This window comes from Protomyctophum parallelum (genome assembly GCF_964188405.1).
Source record: "Protomyctophum parallelum genome assembly, chromosome: 3".
NCBI classification, from domain to species: domain Eukaryota; kingdom Metazoa; phylum Chordata; class Actinopteri; order Myctophiformes; family Myctophidae; genus Protomyctophum; species Protomyctophum parallelum.
The window spans coordinates 6,026,690-6,037,593 of record NC_139698.1 but is presented as its reverse complement, the minus strand read 5'-3'; the positions used below and the strand labels follow the sequence as shown (position 1 = coordinate 6,037,593).

Below are 10,904 nucleotides of genomic sequence, written 5' to 3'. Positions count from 1 at the left end.
AATTCCCAACAGATCTCCAAACCTGTTAAATGGTGCATTTATATAGCGCCTTTATCCAAGGCGCTTTACAGAGATTGTGCATTACATTCACCCATTCACACACACATTCATACACTGATGGCAGTGGAAACCATGCAAGGCACCAACTAGCACATCGGGAGCAATTAGGGGTTCAGTGTCTTGCTCAAGGACACTTTGACAGTAACTCTGGGGGAGCCCGGGTTCGAACTGGCAACCTTACGGTTACCATCCAGGCACTCTACCCCTGAGCCACCGCCGCCGCAACCTGTTGTTTTGGGGAGCGCTGGTTTCAGTTCATTCAACGTCCTCTTGTGTGGTGGATATAGTGAGATGCACCCTAACAGTATTGCGCACAGGGAACAGTTGATATACAAGCTCACATCGCATCATCGCGGATGCGACTGTGAGTGTAGAGGTCTGTGTGTGCGACACCATCACGGGACGAAGCATAAATTATACTTGATGGGTTGCAGGTGCGCGTGCAGCCATGGACAAACAGGCTCTGCTGCTGTGATCATGAGCGCACCTCCCGTTCTTATGACAGCGACTGGAGGTTTGGTTTTGAGGACAACTGATTTGAATTGCTATTATTATTCAAACACAACTGAAACCAAGGATTATATATTTCAAGGGCGAGAGATCACAATAAAAATCTCCTCCATGTTTAAACAACATTAGGACGAAAGCCCAAATAAGCAACTACTGTACAAACAAACAAAAAAACAGCAACTACCAATGATTTATTTACAAGCGACTTTACAGAAAAAACAAGCCAAAGGTCGCATAGAATAATCAGACATGGCAACACACTGGCTGAAGGATATGAAGCACACACACACACACAAGGAGCCCCAGTACCTTCCCGCCGAAACAGGTGAATATATTATGGGTCGTTGCTCTACCCACGGTTCTGACGTCTGGAGGCGATGGCGGTTAGTGTGTTGGATTTTGTCTGACGTCCAGGGGGCGTTACTGGCAGTTAATGTGTTTAATATTTTATGCTCTGCTGATGAATTGAACTCTCGGAATTGTACATCAGGCCACAATGGAAACAAGTCCCCCTGCAGGACTTCTTGTGCTATCCTTTTAGCCCGTCTTACTGTTGTTGTTTACAATTTTGACTAATTAAGTATTCAATCAAGACTATATACTTTCAGGGATCAGTTCTATAGTTTTTTCAATCAATCAATAATCAATCAATCAAATCCTTGACTTTCATTTCTATGTTATTCTTCTCCAGGGTCGATCCGAGCTCTTCCATCATGGCTCCCAGATGGGGGACAGTGGTTATTGTTCTCCTGATGATGGTCTGTCAGTCTGAGACATTGGAGACCACAACATCCCCAACACCGGTTACTCCTTCAGGTTAATGCCATGCTGCATTAAATGTTATTTTCATTCAATTATTTGCATGGGTATATCCGGTATACCCACCATTTGCAGAGCTGCCAACCTGCACACATTTTGTGTACCAACCACGCAATTCTAGGTGTCTATACGCCTAGAATTGCGTGGTTGGTACACAAAATGTGTGCAGGTTGGCAGCTCTGCATTTGTTATTCGGTTACCCAGTCGAGCGCCGAAGTTCTGACGTCACTCGCTCATCCCCTAGCTCACACATGGGCGACTGGTAGCCCAGGGGCCACACCATCACTTAATGCGGCCCTCAGGATAATATCAGAATCCTGCTATATTATTGATTTCAGCTGTTACAATTCCAAACCAATTCCCAACCATGACCAGCTTCAATTACTTCAGTCTATATTAGTAGCTGAAGCCTGAATAACTAGTATTAAAACTATTGTCTTTTTTTATGTCAAATGTATAGTTTGCATTTAGTTCATAAACTTAACATAACTATAACTAAATGCATTTGAAATTAACCCATTCTGACCGGGCACCCATTTTGGTGTTGGCATCATGTTATGCTTTAGCTATTGAAAAATAGCAGATCTACAAGCTCATATCGCGCCACCGAGTGGCGCGATACGAGCTTGTAGGTCTGCTATTCTTTTTTTTATCGAAGAACGACTGACATTTTTAGAATCTGATCTCAGGTCAGAATGGGTTCATCAGACCAGTGTGTGTCCAGTGGAAACCTTGTAAGAATCTGATCTCAGGTCAGAATGGGTTAAATAGAAACTATATTTTTCAAGGTGGGGTCATTGACGGTATTGGGAGGGACCTTGGCAGAGTCGAGGGGCTTTCAGGTCAGCTACTCAGGGAAATAACACCACATATTAACCCATGTTTAAGTCACAATACAGGGGTGGAAAAAGTAACATATTCATGTTATGGGACCTGTGTGTGTGTGTGTGTGTGTGTGTGTGTGTGTGTGTGTGTGTGTGTGTGTGTGTGTGTGTGTGTGTGTGTGTGTGTGTGTGTGTGTGTGTGTGTGTGTGTGTGTGTGTGTGTGTGTGTGTGTGTGTGTGTGTGTGTGTGTGTGTGTGTGTGTGTGTGTGTGTGCGCGTGTGCGTGCGTGCGCGTGCGCACTTAATGCAGGTTACATCACAACAAAGTTCTGCCCAAAACCACCGCCTTCCTCCAGGAGCGTGGCTAAATCATTGGTAATTGTCTTTTTTTAAATGTATTCTTTATATAATATTTAATTATGATCTTTCTTTGTTCACTGTCTTTTGTTTGCTGTCTATAGTACAGTGTTTCAGCAGATTTTGGTTTAGTCTTTGTCTTTTGAATAACACACATTTTGTCTTAGTCTAGTCTTAGTCGACTATAACATCTTAGTCTTTTAGTCTTATAGTCTTAATGCAATGTTCATTTTGCCAGAAATTTTTTTTTTAGTCTTTTGCCTAACACACCTTTAGTCCCTATTTAGTCTTCTGAAATTGTTTAGTCTTAGTCTTAGACGACTATCAAAAACCTTTTTTTCAGTTTTCTTTTCAGTCTTTTAGTCTTAGTCTTAAGGGCCTTTTAACCCATTCTGACCGGGCACCCATTTTGCTGTTAGCATTATGTTATGCTTTAGCTATTTAAAAATAGCAGATCTACAAGCTCATATCGCGCCACCGAGTGGCGCGATACGAGCTTGTAGGTCTGCTATTTTTGAAAAATCGAAGAGCGACTGACATTTTTAGAATCTGATCTCAGGTCAGAATGGGTTCATCAGACCAGTGTGTGTCCGGCGGAAACCTCGTATGAATCTGATCTCAGGTCAGAATGGGTTAAGGGCCTTTTAATCGTGAAGCGACATAACGCGCCTATACCGTAGGTCGTTTTCAATGATACCTGTGTGTTTTTGCCGTCGCGGTGCGACAATGCAAGCATACTTGCGTGAGCACGGTCCCGTGCATTTGTTGCGCGCGTGCTCGTTCCGCGCACACGCCCGCGACTCACCAGACCTGGATTCTGTTTAGATTTTTCTTTTTACGCTTGCGTCGTTGCGCCCCTCCTGAGCAGACCTGGAGGAGACCTGTCGTTGATCCAGGCCCTCCTGAGCAGACCTGGAGGAGACCTGTCGTTGATCCAGGCCCTCCTGAGCAGGCCTGGAGGAGACCTGTCGTTGATCCAGGCCCTCCTGAGCAGACCTGGAGGAGACCTGTCGTTGATCCAGGCCCTCCTGAGCAGACCTGGAGGAGACCTGTCGTTGATCCAGGCCCTCCTGAGCAGACCTGGAGGAGACCTGTCGTTGATCCAGGCCCTCCTGAGCAGACCTGGAGGAGACCTGTCGTTGATCCAGGCCCTCCTGAGCAGACCTGGAGGAGACCTGTCGTTGATCCAGGCCCTCCTGAGCAGACCTGGAGGAGACCTGTCGTTGATCCAGGCCCTCCTGAGCAGACCTGGAGGAGACCTGTCGTTGATCCAGGCCCTCCTGAGCAGACCTGGAGGAGACCTGTCGTTGATCCAGGCCCTCCTGAGCAGACCTGTCGTTGATCCAGACCCTCCTGAACAGACCTGGAGGAGACCTGTCGTTGATCCAGGCCCTCCTGAGCAGACCTGGAGGAGACCTGTCGTTGATCCAGGCCCTCCTGAGCAGACCTGGAGGAGACCTGTCGTTGATCCAGGCCCTCCTGAGCAGACCTGGAGGAGACCTGTCGTTGATCCAGGCCCTCCTGAGCAGACCTGGAGGAGACCTGTCGTTGATCCAGGCAACAACGCCTGCGTTCCTCGCTTCCCGTTTGAAAGGCCCTTATGTCAATAAAATTAACACAGCTATAAGAAATGTTTGTTGTTGTTGTTGTTGTTGTGGTGGTGGTACTGATGCTTGTCTTACCTCCCTATACAGATGATGAAATGCCTGGAAATGGGTGAGGAGGATTTTTTTTGTGAGTGAGTGAGTGAGTGAGTGAGTGAGTGAGTGAGTGAGTGAGTGAGTGAGTGAGTGAGCAAGCGTGAGGTGAGTGCGTGAGTGTCAGGTGAGTAACGTGTTGTTATGTTACAGGATACCGCATTCCCATGGTGACGCCGCCACAGGCGTTCGACAGGTAATTCACTTCTTCAGCACTTCAGTTAGAAATGAGTGCACAGTAAGGCTCAAAGTTCATAAAATGTCATGTATTTTGACAGCCAGTGATGTCAAACTGTAAAGGTACTCTAGATATTATAATATAGAATACCAACGTTTGACATCACTGAGAGAGCTACTGCCTGGGCTCCTTTTAAGGCCAAGTGCAGCAGCGACTTGTATTCGCGACCTCATTGTTTCGGTCATGACCCACACTTCATGACCGAGAGTATACGTAGGACCGAAGATTGCTCGTTAGACAGACAGCTTTTTGAGTAACTTTTCGAGCACTGCCTATACTGTAATGATGGTGTTATTGTGTGTCAGTGCTCAGGGCCGTGCACACATAGACATCAAAGGGGGCTTCAGCCTTAGAGTATATATGAATAGAGAAGGCACCCGGAGGAAACCCTGAGGCGAAATGGACATAGTGGCCGAATTTGTCATTGCAGCTCGAGCCAGCGCTGCTCCCGTTGACTATCATTGCGCACGTTCATGTGATTGGGGCCATGACACGTGAACGAATGTTTCATATACGTGAACGCGCACAAACGGCACAATGATAGTCAACGGCAGCGCGTTCATGTGTTTGAGGCAAATCCATCCCAGAATGCACTCTGTTCCTACCAGGAAGGAGGAGTGAAATCGCCTCATGCGCTTTTGAGCAACTTAATGCAAGTGGATGGGAGGAGAACTCGGGTGTCTTCTCTATTCATATATACTCTAAGGCTTCAGCCCTTGCGCTTTTATACCCATCTGTAAAACAACATGCCCTTTTCCAGACCACGAATGCAGCATTGACTATACGGTGAAAGAAATGCAAATCCTGCACTCCTTTCCATGCCATGCCGGAAGGCAGCGTTCAGGAGAATTGCTTTTTTTCCCTGAAGTCTCCTGAACTTGAACGCAGCATTTTGCGCTGAACAAATGTGTGTAGAAATCCAATGTCGTTGCATCGCATCTCCACCAGCCAAAGAGTGCTGGTTTGCGCTCCGAAAATAGCAGATCTACAAGCTCTCAAGTTGTGAGCTTGTAGATCTGCTATTTTTGTCCAAAAGTGCCCTCTTAAAGGAGAATTCCATACTAAAAGGCTTTCTTACCTTTCTTTGTAGTTGTTACGTCCCCATCAAAGAGGTCCAGGTGTTATTTTGTGCAAAAGCTCCTTATTGGCTATTTCCCCTACCATAAGCCCTACATGAATTGCATTGAATTGAATGGGAATTGAATGGGGCTATGGGGTGTTGTGCTAATTTGCTTATTTCCATCGCTCAAAATTATTATTTCTTTGTATATATCCTCTCTTCATAATGTAAATAATATCCCAAGCGGCACACTTTACTACTTATTTTGATGGAAATAAGCGAATTAGCACAACACCCCATATGCCCATTCAATTCCCATTCAATGCAATGCAATTCATTGCGGGCTTATGGTAGGGGAAATAGCCAATAAGGAGTTTTTGCACAAAAAAACACCTGGACCTCTTTGGTGGGGACGTAACAACTACAAAGAAAGGTAAGAAAGATAAGAAAGCATTCTAGCATGGAATTATCCTTTAACGGCATTTCAGCCCCTCCTTTAACGGCATTTCAGCCCCTGCCCCCCCTCTAACACTCTCTGCACGTCCCTGTCAGTGGTACAGAGGGAGGACCAGAGGACGACGAAGACATGCTGTATGACTTCCAGTCCATCGTGTCCACTGTACCCGGTGTGGACGCTCGCCCGGACACGTCCAGAGCCAAGGCAGAACCCACACCGGACTGGGTATGTATATGAAGCAGTGTTGTTTTTGACCCTTTCAGTTTTTAGTCGTACTTGGTCGTAAACTCGACTAAATATCATACCATTTTAGTTGACTAAATCTACAGTTGATTTAGTCGACTATAACATGTATTTTGGCTAACCCTAAAATAGCCGATCTACAAGCTCACATCACGTGTCAGGCTTCAGCATGCAACCGATTGTAAAATTACTTGCACTGGATCTCTTGTCTCTCTCTCTCTCTCTCTCTCTCTCTCACTCCCTCTCTCTCTCTCTCTCTCTCTCTCTCTCTCTCTCTCTCTCTGTCTGACTGAATCTCTCTCTCTCTCTCTCTCTCTCTCAAGATCAAGAAAGTCGATGGGATGAAGATCAAGATCAAGTGCAGGAGGAACGGAAAATGCAAGATCAAGATCATCCCTATCCCTAACCCCAACCCTAACCCCAACCCCAACCCCAACCCCAACCCCAACCCCAACCCCAACCCTAACCCCAACCCCAACCCCAACCCTAACCCCAACCCCAACCCTAACCCCAACACCCACCTCAACCCCAACCCCCCAAAGTGCAGGAGGAACGGAAAATGCAAGATCAAGATTAAATACAGGACCCACGACGACGTACCAACAACAATCAAGGTTTCATTTGTCAATCAACTTACAGTATGCAAGCAGCGACCTGCTGATTTCTGTAGGTTTTCTGACCTCAAATGCACCCCAAAAAAAACATGAACTTTTGAACTTCTGAATTAGCCTCAAAATGTGGTCCACAGGCAAACGGTGGACGGTGATCATGTGATCTAGCCTGGATCCAGCCCAAAGACCCTGCCCACTCTCTGAGTGCACTGCATCTCTTGGTCTGGTGTTGCGCTGTCTGTGAACCTAGAATTTATTCGGTACAGAAATGTGTTATCCAATGAGAATCGGTGGTGGGGGTGGGTCTAACGAACAACCAATGGTAAATGGTGCATTTATATAGCGCCTTTATCCAAGGCGCTTTACATAGATTGTGCATTACATTCACCCATTCATACACCGACGGCAGAAGCCATGCAAGGTAACAACCAGCATATCGGGTGCAATTTGGGGTACAGTGTCTTGCCCAAGGACACTTCGACATGTAGACAGGAGGAGCCGGGATTCGAACCGCCGACCCATGGATCATTGGTCGACCTGCTCTACCTCCTGAGCCACAGTTGCCCAATCAGCGCAGAGGCCAGTTTTCAGCGTCATCACACAGTGCAACACACATGAGGAAGGAGGGAAAAACAACAACAATGGCCATTGGTTGAGGGAAATTCTAATCCCCTCCCCCCTTGAAATCGCTCAGACAGGAGACAATGTCAAGCTTCAAGAAAGCTACAGTCTGATAATAAGGGTAGATGTGATCAGAATCTTTGATTGATTGATTGAAATATTTATTAACAGTTTGTAGAATTTACAGTACATTTTAAGCACAAACTCAATACAAAGACTGTCAACTGTGAGTGGACGACCCAATTAAGCATTACACTTGTTTACAACAGGGTCCACATTGTTCAATTCATCAAAACATTTAAAGACATACAAACATTTAGAGTCATACAAATAGACATTTCTATGTAGCTAAAGAACAGAACAGTAATTCATCATAATGGGAAGCAAAAAAGGGAAAAGATACAATATACAGTGAGGGAAAATGGGGTGGGGGGGATTCAGATTTTACAGAGGCCAGTTTTGAATTGCAGCCATCCGTAGGTGCCCTTTGAGAGCGGTTTTGAAGGAGTCAAGGGATTCACATGTCTTAATGACTGTTGGTAGGGCGTTCCACATTTTGGTGGCATAGGACCGAAAATAATTTAGTCCCTTGTTTGTGCCGAATCTGGGTTGTACATGGTTTGTTGCACTCCCTCTGGTGTTGTGGGTGTGGACTTCGTTTACATTAAGGAAGTATTTAGACAGGTACATGGGTATCTTGGTGGTGTATCGAATCTTGTGGACCAGACCCATTGCAAGATGCTGTACTCTGTCGACGACCCTAAGCCATCCCAGCCTGGAAGGAGGGAAAAACAACAACAATGGCCATTGGTTGAGGGAAATTCTAATCCCCTCCCCCCTTGAAATCAGACAGAAGACAATGTCAAGCTTCAAGAAAGCTACAGTCTGATAATAAGGGTAGATGTGATCAGAATCTAGCTCATGTGTACCCATTTAACACATTGTCTGCAATTTTGGGTATAGTTACCTTCCGTCATGGAAAATACGGTATTTCTCTCCATTTACATCCGGGTCTCCCAGCCTTTGCAGAACGAGAGGAGAAGCAGCAGATTGTGTTAGCAGGAGCCGACGATGTTTATCTTTCGCCAGAAACGGTAATATTATATGTCGGGATCGATGCGATAAAAAAAAAATCACAATTCACATCCGAACCTCGGATGCATTGGCCAAAAACAGAACATAAGATTCTACTTATTATGGGCAAGCCCCATGCAGTGAGGCTCTCCAACGTTGAAGCGCTCGGCCCTATTGGTCAGAGATGGGACTGCAGGCGCAGCCATGGATTTATGACGAGGATTTATTAACATTGAGCGCTCGTTTGCACTTCCGCATTTCGGACACCAAATCTTGGTGTCCAAAAGGTGTCCAAAATATCCTTTTATTACTCTATGATTATGGGTCGCTATGGCGTGCGCGCGTACTCGTCCTTGTGCTGGGAGGGACGAAGATGTTTCCTAGCCAACCGGGTCAGTGTTGAATGTTGATTTTCACTCTAACCGTTTCATATCGATAAAATATTTAGTTAAGAATTTGTTAAGAAAAATGCATTTGAAAACAATGAGAAGTATTAATGTTATAGAAATAAATCTCTCTCTCTCTCTCTCTCTCTCTCCCTCCAGAACATGACAGAGGATGTGTGGAACTGCACAGAGCTTCCATCTATCATCAGGATGATGAAGAACTATACGGTCAGTGTTCGATCCCCATGGCTCCAATTTAGTTTCTGAACAACAACAGTGTGCAGTAGAAGTCACAGACACTGCTAGTGTGCAGTAGAAGTCACAGACACCGCTAGTGTGCAGTAGAAGTCACAGACACCGCTAGTGTGCAGTAGAAGTCACAGACACCGCTAGTGTGCAGTAGAAGTCACAGACACCGCTAGTGTGCAGTAGAAGTCACAGACACTATAATGTGAGAGTAGAAGTCACAGACACCGCTATATGTGAGAGTGGAAGTCCCCTGTCGGGGGCCCCCGGGTTGTAGCCCACCCTAGCCCCTGTGTAACTCCCTCCATCTACCGTAGGGTCTATCTAAGTGTTTTGTATAAATTGTATCTCCCTCCAGCTACCGTAGGGTCTGTCTAAGTGTTTTGTATAAATTGTATCTCCCTCCAGCTACCGCATAGGGTCCGTCTAAGTGTTTTGCATAACTTGTATCTCCCTCCAGGGTCCGTCTAAGTGTTTCGGGGAGGCGTTCTTGGCCCCTCTGTCCTGGGCCGCGGTGACAGGCGAGGGGTCCGAGGGGCCAGACGCCTTGGAGCCAGGCGACTATGACGACCTGGTGTCGGCCGCCAAGCTGCTCCTGCAGAACGAACCTCCTCCCAAGATGCAGCTGCCCCGCGCCTTACAGCATCCCCGCATGATGAAGATGTGAGTGAGTGAGAGTGTGTGTGTGTGTGTGTGTGTGTGTGTGTGTGTGTGTGTGTGTGTGTGTGTGTGTGTGTGTGTGTGTGTGTGTGTGTGTGTGTGTGTGTGTGTGTGTGTGTGTGTGTGTGTGTGTGTGTGTGTGTGTCAGATGACGTCGGTGCTCTATTGAGGTTCCCCTATCGCCTTAGTGGGGTTGGTGATCCTTAACGTCCTTAATGGGGGACTGCACTACTCCGGCTGCAGGTACAACAACATGGTCACAGTCCACGGGTTTCATCCCAGTCAGCTGCTGGAGTACTGGCACAAAATGCAGAGCGACAAGCACCACGGTTGCGCCTCATAACTGCCCTAAACAAACGTTATAAAGTCCATAGACTTGGCTGGCGAAGGGGTTATGTTTTTAAGGGGCATTATAATGCCCCTTCTATAAACAGCTTTTGTCCCTACGATGATAGCATTGGACGAACAAACATTTCCTAGGCCGACAGTAAATGTTCTCTCATAGCGAGAATCACACAGCATACCTAAAATGTAAGCGTAACTTGTCCACTCTGGAGATATGTACCTTTATGTACCACCGCTTTTGTAGTAACATACTCTTCTTGAACAGAAAGCCTAATTAGGAGCGGTTTTATGTCAGACGCTGCGTATCGTTCCAACTCGGCTGTCAATATCAATATTTGCCATTGACAATGAACGGAGAAATGATGTCAGAATTCCGCTAAATATGACGTAAATTAAACATCAAAACATTAAACGCCATTGACATTGACGGGAAAGTTGAAGGAACCACCTAAGCTGGCTCCTTTCCAGGCGAAGAAGCAGCGACTCTCCCCCGAGTCAGGGTAAGAGTGGAGATGATGAATGTAACCCTATAGTCATACATATGTTTTTTTTGTTTTTTTGCTGACAGGATGGAGATGCTGAACGAGGCCTTTGGGTCGTTTTCGGAGGGCCAGAGGTTGCAGGTCAGAGACTGGATGAAGAGACGGTGGAGGAGATGCAGGAACGTAACCAGACTCGCCCCTGAACCTCCTCCAG

The 10,904-nt window shown here is 46.3% G+C and overlaps 1 protein-coding gene across 1 annotated transcript in view; it reads left to right on the top strand.

The window, feature by feature from the left end:
* Positions 1 to 947: 947 nt before the first annotated feature.
* Positions 948 to 10,904, top strand: part of LOC310856150 (uncharacterized protein) — a gene marked incomplete at both ends in the record, with an annotated part of 10,100 nt that continues 143 nt past the window's right edge. Inside the window, 8 exons of the mRNA XM_083761396.1 lie at positions 948 to 953; positions 1,262 to 1,328; positions 4,421 to 4,463; positions 6,118 to 6,247; positions 6,808 to 6,879; positions 9,117 to 9,185; positions 9,664 to 9,866; positions 10,777 to 10,904. Coding sequence (XP_083617522.1) covers positions 948 to 953; positions 1,262 to 1,328; positions 4,421 to 4,463; positions 6,118 to 6,247; positions 6,808 to 6,879; positions 9,117 to 9,185; positions 9,664 to 9,866; positions 10,777 to 10,904 — 718 coding nt within the window. The remainder of the gene's footprint in view (positions 954 to 1,261; positions 1,329 to 4,420; positions 4,464 to 6,117; positions 6,248 to 6,807; positions 6,880 to 9,116; positions 9,186 to 9,663; positions 9,867 to 10,776) is intronic.